The sequence below is a fragment of the Chlorocebus sabaeus genome, chromosome 16 (genome assembly GCF_047675955.1).
Source record: "Chlorocebus sabaeus isolate Y175 chromosome 16, mChlSab1.0.hap1, whole genome shotgun sequence".
Taxonomy (NCBI): domain Eukaryota; kingdom Metazoa; phylum Chordata; class Mammalia; order Primates; family Cercopithecidae; genus Chlorocebus; species Chlorocebus sabaeus.
The window spans coordinates 69893495-69912433 of NC_132919.1; the positions used below are offsets into that span (position 1 = coordinate 69893495).

General features: G+C 45.3%; 1 protein-coding gene across 1 annotated transcript; it reads left to right on the plus strand.

The window, feature by feature from the left end:
• The first annotated feature begins 1346 nt into the window (after positions 1 to 1346).
• On the plus strand, positions 1347 to 18756 carry KLHL11 (kelch like family member 11). Its single transcript, XM_008012688.3, has 2 exons — positions 1347 to 1974; positions 11924 to 18756. The coding sequence occupies exons 1-2, from the start codon at positions 1430 to 1432 to the stop codon at positions 13503 to 13505; spliced, it is 2127 nt and encodes a 708-aa protein (XP_008010879.1). The 5' UTR covers positions 1347 to 1429; the 3' UTR covers positions 13506 to 18756.
• Positions 18757 to 18939: the final 183 nt, after the last annotated feature.

The window sequence follows — 18939 nt, forward strand, 5'->3', positions numbered from 1 at the left end:
AGCCACCGCGCCCGGCCCAAAAGTGGTTTTTAAATTGATCTTTTCAACAAGTATATACTGATCATTGGCTATGAACCAAAGCACTACGCAGAACGCTTGGCTTCAGTATCATCTCACTGAATCCTCACTGTGAGTTTACAAATTAGGCAATATTCCCGTGTTTAGAAATTAAAATAGGGGGCCGGACGCGGCGGCTCACGCCTGTAATCCCAGCACTTTGGGAGGCCAAGGCGGGCGGATCACGAGGTCAGGAGATCGAGACTATCCTGGCTAACACGGTGAAATCCCGTCTCTACTAAAAACACAAAAAATTAGCCGGGCGTGGTGGCGGGCGCCCGTAGTCCCAGCTACTCGGGAGGCTGAGGCAGGAGAATGGCGTGAACGCGGGAGGCGGAGCTTGCAGTGAGCCGAGATGGCGGCACTGCACTCCAGCCTGGGAGACTGAGAGAGACTCCGTCTCAAAATAAATAAATAAAAGAAAATAAATTAGGGGGCCGGGCGCGGTGGCTCACGCCTGTAATGAGGTCAGGAGATAGAGACCATCCTGACTAACACGGTGAAACCCCGTCTCAAAAATACAAAAAACTAGCCGGGCGTGGTGGCGGGCGCCCGTAGTCCCAGCTACTCGGGAGGCTGAGGCAGGAGAATGGCGTGAACGCGGGAGGCGGAGCTTGCAGTGAGCCGAGATGGCGGCACTGCACTCCAGCCTGGGAGACTGAGAGAGACTCCGTCTCAAAATAAATAAATAAAAGAAAATAAATTAGGGGGCCGGGCGCGGTGGCTCACGCCTGTAATGAGGTCAGGAGATAGAGACCATCCTGACTAACACGGTGAAACCCCGTCTCAAAAACACAAAAAATTAACTGGGTGTGGTGGCAGGCGCCTGTAGTTCCAGCTACTCGGGAGGCTGAGGCATGAGAATCGCTTGAATCCGGGCAGCACGCCACTGCACTCCATCCTGGGCGACAGAGAGAGACTCCGTCTCAAAAACAAACAAACAAAACAAAACAAAAAACAAAAAAAACGGATAACAAGTAACTCATTCATCTCTCATTCACCTAGCTGAGGCTAGATCTTATAAAAATCCTGTATTGCCACTCAAGGCTTTAACAACAGGTGATGGTCTAGGTGGCTTTTACTCGACAAAATGACTGCAGAGAGCATGCTACCCACTAAGGAAAGGGAGCCAGCCACCCTCGCACCGACGTCCTCGTGGGGAGGCCTGCGGCGAAGTCATCCCGACAGGGCGACAGTTACAGCCGAACCTTACCAGGGCAGGCAGGGCTGCCGGAGGCAAGGCGGCGCATGCGCGGCCCGCGGGCTACCCGGCTCCGCCCCGCGCGCACTATTTAATCCCAGAATCCCTCTGTGTCGCACCAAACGGCCGCATAGTTCCGAGGCTGCGGAGGCCGGGCGCGGCGGCGTCAAGATGGCGGCTGCGGCAGTGGCGGCGGCTGCGGCGGCGGCCGCGGCTGCATCTCTTCAGGTGCTGGAGATGGAGAGCATGGAGACGGCCGCTGCCGGCTCGGCAGGCCTGGCCGCCGAGGTCCGAGGCAGCGGCACGGTGGACTTCGGGCCTGGGCCAGGGATCTCTGCAATGGAGGCGAGCGGGGGCGATCCGGGCCCAGAAGCCGAGGATTTCGAGTGCAGCTCTCACTGTTCAGAGCTGTCCTGGCGGCAGAACGAGCAGCGACGCCAGGGCCTCTTCTGCGACATTACCCTGTGCTTTGGCGGGGCTGGAGGCCGCGAGTTCCGGGCCCACCGCTCGGTACTGGCTGCCGCCACCGAGTACTTCACGCCCCTGCTCTCGGGCCAGTTTTCCGAGTCCCGCTCGGGACGGGTGGAGATGCGCAAGTGGAGCTCCGAGCCGGGGCCCGAACCCGACACTGTGGAAGCCGTTATCGAGTACATGTACACCGGGCGCATCCGCGTCAGCACGGGCAGCGTGCACGAGGTGCTGGAGTTGGCCGACAGGTAGGCGAGGGGGGCGGGAGTACGGAGGGCGGCGGGCGCGGAGAGGGGGAGATGCTCGCCGGCGGAGGGGAGGGCAGTGCCTGCCACGGCAGCTCGCGAGTCCTGAGTGAACGCATTGGGTTCACACTCGCTGAGCGCGTGCTGGGGGGCAGCCAACCGCGGTGGGCGAGGAGGATGCACCGTCAGGTCGCGCCTCGCGCCCAAGGAGCTCAGATTCTAGGTAGTGGGACAAAAGTGATGGAAAGGAAAGTCAGTATGTGGTAAGCGTTGTGCTGACGTTCAAAAGGAGTGAAAGGCTAGGGATTGAATAAAGACCTTTCTGAGGAGGTGACGTTTAGACCGACCTCTGAATGTCAAAAAATAACTGACCGTGCAAAGATGGGGAATGAATATTCCAGACAGCGCAAAGGCCCTCAGGCCTCCAGTTTGGCTTAGAGAATTAAAATACAGTCTAGTGACGCTGGATCTAGTGGATGAAGGGAAGAAGGATGCGTGAGATGCGTTTGAATAAGGAGCTCGAATTTCACTGAGTGTGATAGGAAACTGAGTAAATAAATGATCTGATTTAAATATTTTAATATTATTCTGCCACTGTGGTAAACGGATTGTAGGGAGCAGGAATGCTCCAGAGACTGGTTAGCAGGCAGGTAATACCGTTTATAGAGATGGAGAGGCATTTGTTTTGGCAATTATCATTTTACAGATTCCTTAACAAAAATGCCTGTTGAGCGCCGATTACGCATCAGCTCAGATGCGGGATTCTAAGGTGCTAGGGTTTCAGCAGTGATCAAAACAGACAAAAGTCCTTTTCCTTATCGCACTTACGCTGGTAGATAGACGGTAAATAAGTAAAATGTATAGCCTGTTGGATGATTGTTAAGTATATGTAGCCTGTTGGATGATTGTTATCACTGATGAAAAATAAAGCATGGGGGGAGTACATAGAAAGTGCTGGGGGAGAGGAAGTGTTTGTCAAATTGCGTGGATAGAGAATGTCCTATGAAGAAGATGTTTTGCTAAGAACCAAAGGAGATAAGGTAGACTGTGTCAGGTAGGGGACACAGGTACAGAGGCTCTGAGGTGGAGCTTGTCTGTATGTTAGAGAACAGCGGGGAGCCAGTGTGGCTGTATCAAAGGGATGCAGGGTGAGAGGAACAGGAGAAGCCTCAGGATGGTAATGGGCATGGATCCAGATCCCATAGGGCCTTGATGGTCTGTGGAAGGACATGAGCTTTTACTCTGATAGAAATGGGAAGGTTTGGGGTGGAGGAATGATGCAGTCTGACTTGATGAATAGTGCTGTGTTGAAAAAAGGATGTGGCAGCCAGGCCCGGTGGCCCATGCCTATAATCTCATCACTTTGAGAGGCTGAGGTGGGTGGATGCTTGAGGTAAGGAGTTCGAGACCAGCCTGGCCAACATGGTGAAACCCCCGTCTCTACTAAACATACAAAAATTATCCAGGCATGGTGGCGTGCCTGTAATCCCAGCTGTTGGGGAGGCTGAGGCACAAGAATCGCTTGAGACTGGGAAGGCGGGAGGCTGAGGTTGCAGTAAGCCGAGATTGCGCCACTGCACTTCAGCCTGGCTGACAGCGAGACTGTCTCAAAAAAAAGAACAAAGGATGTGGCATTGGGGAGGAGGGGGCACCAAGGGCAGACGCAGAGAGACTAGAGTAGGAGGTTGTGGCAGTGGTGGTGGAGGCTTCGATTAGGAGGGAGAAGTAAAGGTGATGAGAAGTGCTCTGGTTCCAGATACATTTTGAAGGTAGATGAGATGAATTTGCTGATGCATTTGATGTGGGGTATAAGGGAAAAGACTGCTACCTTTTTGACCCAAGCAATGGGAAGGATGGAATTATAAAGATGTGGAAGATTGCAGAAGAGCAGGTTTGGGAGTAAGAGCAGGAGTTTTTGGATTTGGTTAAGGAGATTGCTGGGAAGCCCCTGGGAGCTAGAGATACAGATTGGGGAAAATTAGCATATAAATGGTAGCTAAAGCCTTGGGACTGGATGGTATTACTTAGGGAGTATACATAGAAAAGGGGTAGTGGGGAGAGGGTAGGCAAGACAGGGCCCTGGGGTTCTCTAGAATGTAAAATAGCCGGCTGGGCGAGGTGGCTCACGCCTGTAATCCCAGCACTTTGGTAGGCCAAGGCAAATGGATCACTTGAGGTCAGGAGTTCGAGACCAGCCTGGCCAACATGATGAAACCCCATCTCTACTAAAAATACAAAAGTTAGACCGGGCGTGGTGACTTAACGCCTGTAATCCCAGCACTTTGGGAGGCTGAGGCAGGCGGATCACGAGGTCAGAAGATCGAGACCATCCTGGCTAACATGGTGAAACCCCGACTCTACTAAAAAAAAAAAAAGAAAAATTAGCCAGGCGTGGTGGCAGGCGTCTATAGTCCCAGCTACTCAGGAGGCTGAGGCAGGAGAATGGTGGGAACCCAGGAGGTGGAGATTGCAGTGAGCCGAGATCATGCCACTGCACTCCAGCCTGGGCGACAGAGCGAGACTCCGTCTCAAAAAAATACAAAAATTAACAGGGTGTGGTGGCAGGTGCCTCTAATCCCAACTACTCGGGAGGCTGAGGCAGGAGAATTGCTTTGACCCGGGAGGTGGAGGTTGCAGTGAGCTGAGATTGCCCCACTGTACCCCAGCCTGGGCGACAGAGTGAGACTTGGTCTCAAAAAAAAAAAAAAAAAAAAAGAATCTTAAAGAGGAGATTGATCTCATGGAAACATAGAAAGGAAGAATATCAAGGAGAGAGCAGCCAATCATGTCAACTCTGTCAACCCATAAGTGATGGTTGCAGGTCAGAGATGCCATTGACAAGAGCTAGTTTAGCCTTGCTTTATAAAGAGGATCAGAAAAATGGTACACATATGTAAACGTTTTGGGGGACAATCCCACCAAGGTAAGAGATACTAGAGCATGTCTGTGTGCTGCTGAAAATAATTCAGTAGAAGATGAGTAATTGGTGTTACAGGAGCAGGGGAAAATAATTGCAGGAGTAGAGTCCTTGCAACCAAGAAGGGAACTGTAGGGGTGGAAGAGGGGTGATCCCTTTCCTCCCCTTCATAAAGGGGTCGCAGCTGACATTCTTTTTTTTTTTTTTTTTTTTTTTTTTTTTTTTTTTTGAGACAGAGTCTCTTTGTTTCCCAGGCTGTAGTGCAATGGTGCAATCTCGGCTCACTGCAACCTCTGCCTCCTGGGTTCAAGCGATTCTCCTGCCTCAGCCTCTCAGGTAGCTGGGATTACAGGCATCTGCCACCACGCCTGGCTAATTTTGTATTTTCAGTAGAGATAGGGTTTCACTGTGTTGGCCAGGCTGGTCTCAAACTCCTGACCTCGTGATCTGCTCGCCTTGGCATCCCAAAGTGTTGGGATTACAGGCATGAGCCACCGCGCCCGGCCACAGCTGGCATTCTTATAATAAAAGACAGGTTATATAGGGCAGAGAAAACCATAGCAGATTATTACAGGCACATTTGTGCTCGAGAGTCATACAAAATATGAAAACTCTAAGGGTGACTGAAGTTTTTATACTATTCTGTGGTTATAGAAAGAATAGGGGTTTGGAATGCATCAAGACAGGTTATGGGAGAGCCAGAAGAGGAAAGCTTGGCAAGCACAGGCTGTCCTGTTATGCTGGTGAAACCTCACAGGCAGCAGCTGTCAGAAAAAATGGATGTAGCCTGTGGGAAAAGTTTCTGTCAGATCTTTTAAAGTGTCAGTCTTTCGCCTCCTTAGTTTTTCCTGAGTGCATCTTTCCTTGATCTGAGTGAGGGAGGGCCTCGGAGAAAGCCTATTTGCATCCCTGTTTTCCTTGCTGTTTACCTCATCAATGTAGATTTTCTCTGCAGATGCAAATCTCCCCCACAAAAGACAGCTCTTCAAAGCTATTCCTGTGGTTTCGGCCCCTCGGAATATGTCAAATAAGTATATTTTGGGGTGAAATATTCTGGTTATTCTTCAGTGTAGAATCCATATTAAAATTGGAACGGTTGGACTGCAAAGTTTAGGGTGCAACTGCTGGTGGATTGGGTGGTGGGAAGATGAAGTTCCTGCTTGATTGTCTGTTTTCTCAAGAGGCTGGGTCATCAATGAGAAGGTGGAGTGGGATGGGCATAGCTCTGAGGGAGAGAGGTTTGTTGCATGAAAATGGGTAGAAAAGGGTCATTGCACTTACTCAAAGCTATGTTTGATTCTGTCATATCATCTTGAGTTTGTCAGATTTGCCCCTGCTCTATTAGGGAGTTAGAGGAGAGGAGAGGATACTCCAGGCATTTTTACTAAAAACTCTTTAACTTCTCTCCATCTATCAGCAGCTAAGCCAATAACTTTTGTCAGGCACTGTTCAAAGTGCTCTGCAACCATCACATTTAATCTTCCCATCAACTCTGAGGCAGGACCCTCCCCCGCCCACCAACCCCTAAATACATATGTCTGTTGGTGATCATGCCTGCCTCACTGGACACTTATGAGGATCAGAAACATAATAATAGGATGTGCACGATGCCCCTCACATGACAGATGCCTAGTGTATGACAGCTATTTTCTTTTTTTTTTTTTTTTGAGACGGAGTCTCGCTGTGTCTCCCAGGCTGGAGTGCAGTGGCGTGATCTCGGCTCACTGCAAACTCTGCCTCCCGGGTTCATGCCATTCTCCCGCCTCAGCCTCCCAAGTAGCTGGGACTACAGGCGCCCGCCACCACGCCCGGCTAGTTTTTTGTATTTTTAGTAGAGACAGGGTTTCACCATGTTAGCCAGGATGGTCCCGATCTCCTGACCTCGTGATCCACCCGCCTCCCAAAGTGCTGGGATTACAGGCTTGAGCCACCGCGCCCGGCCAACAGCTATTTGCATAGAGCATTTTTTCGAGACACCTACAGGAATTTGTCTCCGAATTACCTGGAGTGCCTGCTAAAACTAGGAGCCCAGGGCAGCCTGGGAATCAGGTGACACTGGCACCCAGACATGTCTGGGAGCCACTATATCCCTTACCACTCTACTTTGTCTTTGCTTTATCCCTAAAATGATATGTTCTCTTAAAAGGGTAGAGGGAGCCTGCCTTATTCATTTTCATATCATAGTTAAGACAGTTACTAAGCACAGTCACTAATAATAAATGGTTACTGAATTGGGAGAGGCCTGAACCAATGAAGTGATTCTTGTTTAAGGTTCTTCTCCGTTCTGGGGACTTAGTCTGTTTAGAGCAGTGGTCTCAAATAGGCTATCCTCAGACTGATTGCTGCCAGATTTATGAATCTGTCTGAAACGATTGCGTTTTTTTTTTTTTTTAATTAAACTTTAAATGGATTTAGGTAAGCAGACAATATTTAGTCAACTACATCCAAATCACTTTCCTTTGTTTTTTAACCTACACATTTTGTTTTGTTTGGAGCCGAGTCTTACTGTGTCACCCAGGATGGAGTGCAGTGTGGCATGATCTCAGCTCACTACACCCTCTGCCCCCAGGTTCAGGCAATTCTCGTGCCTCAGGCTCCTGAGTAGCTGGGATAACAGATGCACACCACCATGTCCAGCTGATTTTTGTTTGTTTTTTGTTTTGAGATAGCGTCTCATTCTGTCGCTGGAGTGCAATGGCGTGAGCTCAGCTTACTGCAATCTCCACCTCCTGAATTCAAGCGATTCTCCTGCCTCAGCCTCCCTAGTAGCCAGGATTATAGGCACCTGCTGCCACGCCCAGCTAATTTTTTGTATTTTTAGTAGAGACGGGGTTTCATCATGTTGGCCAGGCTGGTCTCGAACTCCTGACCCCAGGTGATCCACCCACCTCAGCCTCCCAAAGTGCTGGGATTACAGGCGTGAGCCACCACGCCTGGCCTACTTTTTGTAGTTTTAGTAGAGACAAGGTTTCACCATGTTAGCCAGGCTGGTCTCAAACTCCTGACCTCAAATGATCCTCCTGCCTCCGTCCCCCAAAGTGTTGGGATTACAGGCCTGAGCCACTGCACCCGGCCTGAACCACTGCGCCCAACCCTACACATGTTTTTTTGTTGTGTTTTTGTTTTGTTTTCAGCTTCTTCAGGTGTTTGAGTTTGCTTTGTATCCCTGCTTTGATGAGAACCCAGTTCAGGACAAATCTCAGTACCCCATTCCCTCTGGCTACCCAAAGAAAAAGCTCTGGTGATGAGATTAAAAACTGTCTCCGGGCCGGGCGCGGTGGCTCAAGCCTGTAATCCCAGCACTTTGGGAGGCCGAGACGGGCGGATCACGAGGTCAGGAGATCGAGACCATCCTGGCTAACACGGTGAAACCCTGTCTCTACTAAAAATACAAAAAAAAAACTAGCCGGGCGAGGTGGCGGGCGCCTGTAGTCCCAGCTACTCGGGAGGCTGAGGCAGGAGAATGGCGTGAACCCGGGAGGCGGAGCTTGCAGTGAGCTGAGATCCGGCCACTGCACTCCAGCCTGGGTGACAGAGCAAGACTCCGTCTCAAAAAAAAAAAAAAAAAAAAAAAAAAACTGTCTCCGACACAGGGAGTATATATTCAGGGCAACTTGAATCTATGATCCTGGAGAAAAATTTTAAAATAAAATAAAACCTCTAGCAGAAAGCCTAGATCTGAGTAAGGGATGGGAGGGCCTTCCGTCTGATATCTGACCGAACAGACCCCCTGAGAAGTTCCTGCCTGGCTGTTTCTTTATACCATAAAGTCCCTTCACTGAGACCCTGTTTCATTTAAGAAGAGGCTGGTGGGCTGGGCCTGGTGGCTCACACCTGTAATCTCAGCACTAAAGTAGGCAGATTGCTTGAGCTCAGGAGTTTGAGACCAGTCTGGCTAACATGGCAAAACCTTGTCTCTACAAAAAAAATACACCAAAAAAAATTATCTGGGTGGCCAGGCGTGGTGACTCACGCCTGTAATCCCAGCACTTTGGAGGCCCAGATGGGTGGATCACCTGAGGTCAAGAGTTCGAGACCAGCCTGGTCAACATGATGAAACCCTGTCTTTAAAAATACAAAAAATTAGCTGGGCATGGTGGCAGGTGCCTGTAATCCTAGCTACTAGGGAGACTGAGGCAGGAGAATCGCTTGAACCCAGGAGGCAGAGGTTGCAGTGAGCCAAGATTGCGCCATTGCACTTCAGCCTGGGCAGTAAGAGCGAAACTCCATCTCGGGGGGAAAATATATATATATATATATCTGAGCATGGTGGCGTGTTCCTGTAGTACCAGCAACTTGGGAAGTTAAGGTGGGAGAATCACTTGAGCCCAGGAGGTCGAGGCTGCAGTGAGCCATGATTGCACCACTGCACTCCAGCCTGGGTAACGGTGAGAATCTGATCTGTCTCAAAAAAAAAAAAGAGAGAGAGAGGCTGGTGACTAGCAAGGAATTAGGGAAGGATGGCAAAGACAAATTTGGATAGGGATTTGCCTTTGCCAAGGACAAATTAAAGTGAAAATAAAGTGTGTGGCTGGGCGTGGTGGCTCAGGCCTGTAACCCCAGCACTTTGGGAGGGCGAGGCAGGTGGATCACCTGAGGTAAGGAGTTTGAGACCAGCCTGGCAAACATGGTGAAACCCCATTTCTACTGAAAATACAAGAAGTTAGCCAAACATGGTGGCATGCGCCTGTAATCCTAGCTACTCGGGAGATTGAGGCAGGAGTACCGCTTGAACCCAGGAGGCAGAGGTTGCAGTGAGCCAAGATCATGCCATTGCACTCCAGCTTGGGCAACAAGAGCGAAACTCTGTCTCAAAAAAAAAAAAAGAAAAAACCTCCAGCCAGACACAGTGGCATGTGCCTGTAGTCCCTGCTACTCTGGAAGCTGAGGCAGAAGGATTGCTTGAGCCCAGGAGTTTGGGACTGTAGCGCACTGTGATCACACCTGTGAATAGCCACTGCAGCATAGTGAAACCCTGTCTCTTAAAATAAAAACTCTATTTTGTGTTTTTATATATGTCTATGTGTATGTATATGTATGTGTTTCACATATATGATATGTAATTATATAAACTATATAATATAAATAATACTTTATATTTTATACATAAATAAGATTTTTATATATGCTTTTATTTATTTTTTTTTTCTTGAGACAGAATCTCGCTGTGTTGCCTAGGCTGGAGTACAGTGGCGCTATCTCAGCTCACTGCAACTGCTGCCTCCCGAGTTCAAGCTATTCTCCTGCCTCAGCCTCTGGAGTTGCTGGGATTACAGTTGCCTGCCACCACGCCTAGCTATTTTTTTTGTATTTTTAGTAGAGACGAGGTTTCACCCTGTTGGCCAGGCTGGTTTCGAACTCCTGACCTCATGATCCGCCTGCCTTGGCCTCCCAGAGTGCTGAGATTACAGGTGTGAACCACTGCACTCGGCCTATATATGCTTTTTTTTAAGAGACAGTCTTTCTGTGTTGCCCAGGCTGGAGTGCAGTGGCTATTCACAGGCACGATTATAGCTTACTGCAGCCTTGAACTGCTGACCTCAGCCAATCCTCTTGCCTAAGCCTCCTGAGTAGCTGAGACTACAGGCATGCATCTCCATGCCCAGCTCTATATGTGCTTTTTTTGTTGTTTTTTTTTGTTTGTTTGTTTTGTTGTTTTTTTTTTTTTTGAGACGGAGTCTTGCTCTGTCACCCAACCTGGAGTGCAGTGGCGCAATCTCAGCCCCCTACAACCTCTGCCTCCCAGATTCAAGTGATTCTCCTGCCTCAGCCTCCCAAGTAGCTGGGATTACAGGTGCTCCCCACCATGCCCAGCTAATTTTTGTATTTTTATTAGAGACAGGGTTTCACCCTGTTGTTGGCCAGCCTGGTCTCAAACTCCTGACCTCAAGTGATCTGCCTGCCTCAGCCTCCCAAAGTCCTGGGATTACAGGTGTGAGCCACTGCGCCCGGCCATGTGCCTTTTTTTAAGAGACTTGGTTTTGCCATGTTTCCCAGGCTAGTCTTGAACTCCTGATTCAAGCGATCCTCAACTTCCCAAAGTGCTGGGATTATAGGTGTGAGCCCCTGCGCCTAGCCTATATGTGCTTTTTTTTTTTTTTTTTTTTTTTTTTTTTTTTTTGGAGATGGAGTCTCGCTCTGTCGCCCAGGCTGGAGTGCAGTGGCCAGATCTCAGCTCACTGCAAGCTCCGCATCCCGGGGTTCACACCATTCTCCTGCCTCAGCCTCCCAAGTAGCTGGGACTACAGACGCCTGCCACCTCGCCCGGCTGGTTTTTTGTATTTTTTAGTAGAGATGGGGTTTCACCGTGTTAGCCAGGATGGTCTTGATCTCCTGACCTTGTGATCCGCCCGTCTCGGCCTCCCAAAGTGTGTGCTTTTAAACATACTTTTCCAGCACAATATTTTCTAATTTGGTGGTGGGTTTTCTTTTTTTTTTTTTTTTTCAGATTTTGTGTATAAAGTGAGATTAACTATTTCAATATGTATAATTTAGATGCTCTCAAAATGTGACCATACACTGGGTGTGGTGGCTCACACCTGTAATCCCAAACACTTTGGGAAGCAGAGGCAGGAGGATTGCTTAAAGCAAGGAGTTCAAGACCAGTGTAGACAATATAGGGAGACCCCATCTCTACAAAAAAATAATATATATATATATAAAATATATATTTTTTAATGTAGGCCATGGCCAGGCACAGTGGCTCACACCTGTAATCCCAGCACTTTGGGCGGCCGAGGCAGGCAAACCACTTTGAGGTCAGGAGTTCAAGACCAGCATGGCCAATATGGTGAAACCCTGTCTCTACTAAAAATACAAAAATTAGCTGGATGTGGTGGCACACCCCAGCAACTCAGGAAGCTGAGGCAGGAGAATTGCTGGAACCCAGGAGGTAAAGGTTGCAGTGAGCCGAGATCACACCACTGCACTCCAGCCTGGGTGGCAGAGTGAGACCCTGTCTGAAAAAACAAAAAAGTAACCACATAAAATACGCACATTTGAAAAATTAATCTTTTCTCTTTTTCTTGATTTTAGGTTCCTACTCATTCGTTTAAAAGAATTTTGTGGAGAATTTCTCAAGAAAAAACTTCATCTCTCAAATTGTGTGGCAATTCATAGCTTAGCCCACATGTACACCCTGAGCCAACTTGCTCTGAAGGCTGCTGATATGATACGGAGAAATTTCCACAAAGTGATTCAGGATGAAGAATTTTATACGTTACCTTTCCATCTCATTAGAGACTGGCTTTCAGATTTGGAAATTACAGTTGATTCTGAAGAGGTTCTCTTTGAAACCGTTTTGAAATGGGTTCAGAGAAATGCTGAAGAGAGAGAGAGATACTTTGAAGAACTTTTTAAATTGCTCAGGTTGTCCCAGATGAAACCTACCTACCTTACTCGACATGTCAAACCAGAGAGGCTGGTAGCCAATAATGAAGTTTGTGTCAAGTTGGTGGCTGACGCAGTGGAGAGACATGCTCTGAGAGCTGAGAATATACAATCGGGCACATGCCAGCACCCCACTTCTCATGTCTCACTATTGCCTCGTTATGGGCAAAACATGGATGTGATCATGGTTATTGGAGGTGTGTCAGAAGGAGGGGACTATTTAAGTGAATGTGTGGGATATTTTGTTGATGAGGACAGATGGGTAAACCTGCCACATATTCATAATCACCTTGATGGACATGCTGTTGCAGTAACAGAATCCTACGTGTATGTTGCTGGATCAATGGAGCCAGGGTTTGCTAAAACTGTTGAAAGGTATAACCCAAATTTGAATACTTGGGAACATGTTTGTAGTCTGATGACAAGAAAGCATTCTTTTGGACTAACAGAAGTCAAAGGGAAGCTCTATAGCATTGGAGGACATGGCAACTTTAGTCCTGGTTTTAAAGATGTGACTGTTTATAATCCTGAGCTTGATAAATGGCACAACTTGGAATCGGCACCAAAGATTCTTCGAGATGTCAAAGCACTAGCCATTGAAGACCGGTTTGTATACATTGCCGCCCGCACTCCTGTAGACCGGGACACTGAAGATGGATTAAAGGCTGTAATTACTTGCTATGATACAGAGACTCGACAGTGGCAAGATGTGGAATCTTTGCCCCTTATTGACAATTACTGCTTTTTCCAAATGTCTGTGGTCAATTCAAACTTTTATCAGACAGCATCATGTTGCCCCAAGAGTTATTGTTTAGAAAACGAAGAAGCAGTAAGAAAAATTGCCAGCCAAGTGTCTGATGAGATCCTTGAAAGCTTGCCTCCAGAAGTCCTAAGCATTGAAGGAGCAGCCATTTGCTATTACAAAGATGATGTCTTCATTATAGGAGGCTGGAAAAACAGCGATGATATTGATAAACAGTATCGGAAAGAAGCCTACCGATACTGTGCTGAGAGGAAGAGGTGGATGCTTCTTCCTCCTATGCCACAACCTCGTTGTAGAGCCACTGCTTGTCACGTGAGGATCCCATACCGGTACTTGCATGGCACACAGAGATATCCTATGCCTCAAAACCTGATGTGGCAGAAGGACCGCATCAGACAGATGCAAGAGATACATCGTCACGCCCTGAACATGCGGCGAGTGCCAAGCTCTCAGATAGAATGCTAGGTTCTCTCAAGCGTGCCAATTAAAACTGTTATACCCGTTTCGTGAAGCTGAAGATATCCAGGCTGTTACTTGAAAAAGTATGTCGATAACTTATTTTCTACGTGAACTGATTATTACCCCATATAAAGGAAATAGAGTTAAAAACTAAAGAATGGGAAACTCAGTTCAATACATGGTCATTTTGTTAGCTTGCAATTTTTGTCTTTGGTTTGTTTGTTTGTGCTAGCTAAGTAAGATCTTACTAAGGACAAGTGGGAAAATCAGGTGTAGTTGCTTAGCTGTTTTCCTGCCAATTGAGTTATAACTCCTTTGTCTTGGGGACTTATGTTTTGAACATGCTTTAAGCACCAATTTTATTTGCACATTTACTTTGATATTCTTTTTGATTTTTTTATGAAATGATTGGTTTTGGCAAGATCTGACTTCTGCATTGAGCCCTCATCTGCAGGAGGCATGTGCAATAGTGAGACTGAAATTTGGATGAAAACACTCAATATTTCAGCAAGATAATTTGAGAATGTTTGCATTGATATTTTCTTATGTTTATCTAGAAGTGCCACTTTCATTCCTAGAAGATGTGACTGATGAGTAATTTTTGATTGGCTCATGCATTTTTTGAATATTTTTCATTAGCAACTGTTTATAGACTAAGCCTTCAATCTGAGCTGAGGGTAGTTGGCAAAAGTATAGATCTTTAGCTAATTGACTAAATACAGAGCAAGTTACATGTGTGAATTTTGTTTTCTCTAAGAAGAAAAGTATTAGTGTAGACTGAGAAATTAAAGGCATTTAAAATTTTAAACATTTTTTTCAGGAGTTGCAGGATTACTTGAGGATATGTTAATGAGTATAAATAATGCCTATGACAATCGACACTCAATGCCTTCCATTTTAATTTTTGCTCTAATGTATATTATATAGAATCATTATTCCTTTGTGTTTTTTTTTTGTTTTTTTTTTTTTTTTTTGAGACAGAGGCTTGCTCTTGTTGCCCAGGCTGGAGTGCAGTGGTGCAATCTTGGCTCACTGCAACCTCTGCCTGCCGGGTTCCAGTGATTCTCTTGCCTCAGCATCCCGGGTAGCTGGGATTACAAGTACCCACCACCATGCCCGGCTAATTTTTGTACTTTTAGTAGAGACGGGGTTTCACCATGTTGGTCAGGCTGGTCTTGAACTCCTGACCTCAGGTGATCCACCCACCTCAGCCTCCCAAAGTGCTGGGATTACAGGCGTGAGCCACCGCGCCCAACCCATTATTCCTTTGTACAAGAAACTTTTTTTTTTCCCAAAATGGGAAGTCATAATTTAGAGAAATGTTGCTAAAGAGAAGCCTTATTATTTCTGATTGTTATGTTTTATCCAGTTGCCCTACACTTTTAAACTTTGCCTGAGCCTAGGATACCAAATCTGGGTACGTAATTTTGGCTTTTAAAGGTTTATGGGCTGGGCACGGTGGCTCCTGACTGTAATCCCAGCACTTTGTGGGAGGCTGAGGTGGGCAGATTTTGAGCCCAAGAGTTCAAGACCAGCCTGGGAAACATAGCAAGACCCTGTCTCTACAAAAAGTACAAAAATTAGCTGAGTGTGGTAGCTGGCACGTGCCTGTAGTCCTTCCTACCTGAGGCCAAGGTGGGAGGATCAGCAGAGCCTGGGGAGGTTGAGGGTGAAGTGAGCCGTGATCATGCCCCACTACCCTGGGTGACAGAAACACAGTGTCTGAAATAAAAATTAAAAAGATCACTGAAGCTATCTTTTATTTAGTTTTATACATTGTTCTAATTATCTTATGTCTCCTGAGCTTTATAAAAGTTAGCACTCAAGTTGACTCTTTTTTTGGGGGGGGTGGGGGGATGGGGTCTCACTTTGTCCTCCCAGGTTGGACTGCAGTGGTACAATCTTGGCTCACTACAACCTCCACCTCCTGGACGCAAGCCATCCTCCCATCTCAGCCTACTGAGTAGCTGGGACTACAGGCATGCGCCACCATGCCCAGCTAATTTTTTTTTTGTATTTTTGGTAGAGACAGGGGTTTCGCTATGTTGCAGAGGCTGGTCTCCAACTCCTGGGCTCAGGAGATCCACCCGTGTCAGCCTCCCAAGGTGCTGGGATTACAGGTGTGATCCACCACGCCTGGCCTCAAATTAACTTTTTTTTTTCTTTTTTTTGAAACAGAGTCTCGCTTTGTCACTCAGGCTGGGGTGGCGCAATCTCAGCTCACTGCAACCTCCACCTCCCGGGCTCATGCGATTCTCCTGCCTCAGCCTCCTGAGTAGCTGGGAATGCAGGCGCGTGCCACCACGCCCGGCTAATTTTTGTATTTTTAATAGAGATGGGGTCGCACCATGTTAGTTAGGCTGGTTTCGAACTCCTGACCTCGTGATCCTCCCACCTCAGCCTCCCAAAGCGCTGGGATTACAGGCGTGAGCCACCATGCCTGGCCCTCAAATTGACTTTAATGCTCGGTTAGTATAAAGGATTCCTAACAGCTTACAATGTGGTTTTCCTGTTTTTGTTGTGGTTTTGTTTTGTTTTTTTTAAGATATGAGGTCTCACCTTATTGGCCAGGCTGGTCTCAAGCTCCTTTCCTCAAGCAACCCTCCCACCTTGGCCTCCCAAAGAGCCACCTGCCCAATGATTTATCCTGTTTCTTAAGGATTGTCTTTACCTTCTTAGACATTTTGGAATACCATTCTGGAAATCAAATTCCAAGTGCAGTGATTTTTTTTTTCCCCCTAGTCCATTATAGTTAATCTTCTTGTTAGTGATCAAATACCAAAAGAGAAAAGCACAACCAGAAATTTTGGCTATTTGCTGTAAGACTAATAGTTTTAGGTCTTGGGCTCTATACTAAGAACTTGAAATTTTTAAATTAGTGTCCCTGCCTAGGTGAAAAGTTTTTAATAAATGTGTTGAAAATCAACTTTAAATCCATTTAATTTAGACTAGAGTGGGCGTGAGAAACTGCAAGTCTATTTCTACATATAAGGATATATTATTTTACCCCACTACTACCTTTTTCTCAATTTCCATTTCTTGGTAGTTATTTTAATAAAAGCCATTTGGATTCTGAGAAGCACTAATTCTTAGTTGTGAGAGGTCTATGCATGTAAGACAGAATCATTAAATGAAGCTTATTAAATGGAGTTCTCATTTCTCTCCAATAGACTATGCTAACAAACTTCCTTTTGTTGATTGTGTTTAAATAATTTAGTATCTCACTACAATAACAGTTTTTCACTGGAAGGATGTGATGTGTTTTTTTTTTGTTCTCAGAGCTGTCTTCTGAGATAATCATTACCAAGTCATTTGTGGGGTTGTGTTTTTTTTTCACATGATGTGACAGAAATTATAACTCATAAGATTTAGGCATAATCTGGTTTTAAAACCTTGATTGAAACTGTTGTTTTTTAACTTAGCAGGCAGCCTAGGCCACGGCTGAAAAGAAGGGGTAAGTCCTTCATTGCATGATGATGTGTGCAGGTTTTCCTGAATTTCTAATTTTTATATTTGAATTCACATGTGTAATTTCACATCAATAACTTGTGTTTCTGAAATATCCTAACTAACTTGTTAATAAGGAAAGAAACCAGATTTGCTTAAATCTGTTCAAGGCTGACATTCTGAAATTCTTAACTGGAAATAACTTCCCAGAGTATTTGGAAAGGTTCTAATTACAAGGATTAGGCCTAAAATAGCTTCTTGGGAAAGAAGTTTCCTTGTTGATGAGAAAACTTAAAAGATTCTTTTTGGTAATGTAAGCAGTTAAAAATATGACTTTAGCAAGACAGCTTAATGCGTATTCAAGCAAACCTTTGTTTTGTTGCTTTCCTTTTGTTTGTAGAAGAAAGAGGAAGTCATTATACCAAAAAGTAATAGTTACATAACTTTGAGTGAGGCTACTTACATCTTAGAATGGGTATCCTTGAACTATATCTACCGCACCATGGCTTAAAAAAAAAATCAGTGGTATATATTGAGAATGTCAGTCATGAGCTTAGTGTTTAAGTAACACATCCCACTTACAGTTGTTTGCATGATTAGTCTTGTGTATCGTGATATTCAACTTTGCGTTTGCTGTGCCAGTTCAAAAATAACTTTTTTGCTAAAAACTCTTAAAATTCATGACATAAGTTTTGTTTTGATCACCTGGTTTTATATAGTATTTCTGGGACCAAAAAATTTAAATATACCTTTTTAATATAGAACAGAAGTTTGAAGCTGGAAAGATAGTGTTTATGGAAGATTTGTGTGTTTTTGTTTTTTTAAACCCGTCAGGCTGCTGGTAAGGCAGTTTCTAGGGCTAACTTTTCCTCCTTACCTCTTGACTAGTGTAGCATGTGGTATGTTTAAAATACTTCATTTTCTGCTTTGTAATTCTAATATCAATACTATACTGTATGTAGACAGGTGAGCTAAATGGTATGTTTTAGTTATTTGGTCTAATCAAGCATTACTAAAGGGACTTCTTTTTTGGTACTTTTCTCAAATTAAGTTTAAATATAGTATACTGGCCACATTTCATGTCTTTGAAAGTTTACATTACTGTAAACCAAGTACTCTGTCTACACCAGAGGGTGCTTTAACTATAAAATATTTGAGAAACAATTCAGTCTCTCCTGAACTCTCAAACATTTTGGCACAGTTCATCACTCCAGTTTGTTACTTTCTTGAGAATAGTCCTTTTTTGTTTTTGTTATTATAACGTATGTTCGGTCATTGAAAACAGAACAGCTCATAGTTGAGTGATGTAATATAATAACAGTAATATAACCTAGTAGTCATTTTGCTTCAAGGAATTTAATTAGATAGCAAAATCACTGCTGTTTATTACATTTGTAGGGCTTTTTGTCTTACTCAGTGACCATCACTACGAATGTCTTACATTGAAGCACAGACTGCAGAGCACTTGCTAACTTAATCCTCCTGCATAATGCACTCGTGAAAAGTAGGGCTTGCTAGGTGTTTGAAGACTTTATGATCCATGTGCTTGGGCTCGTTGAGTTATTTGTAAAATAAACATTTAGTTTGAGTTGATGCAGTGAGTTTTTTGGGCTAGTAGTATCCAGGTCCCTACTCTACTGAAAATGTAATCTTCACTATTTCCCTTTAAGTCAGAGGAGATGTAATAGTTAGAACACCTTGAGACATTACATTGTAAAATAGCTCATTTTATGTTCCTGAAGCTATCTTGTTCTCTGTTAAAGCTACTAATTGTCTCAGTGTAAGTTTTAAATAAATATATTTCTTTAAAGCTGGTTTGTACTGTGTGACTTTTTTTTCTTCTTTATGCACTGTTGGATATAATTGCCTTCTTCCCTCCCTCCTACTCCCTCATTCATCCAACCATTGGCTCTCTTAAGTTGAACATTTTCCAGTACTCTTCAAAGTTTAAACACTGCATTTATTTAAAAAAAAAGAATTAATTCTTATTGCT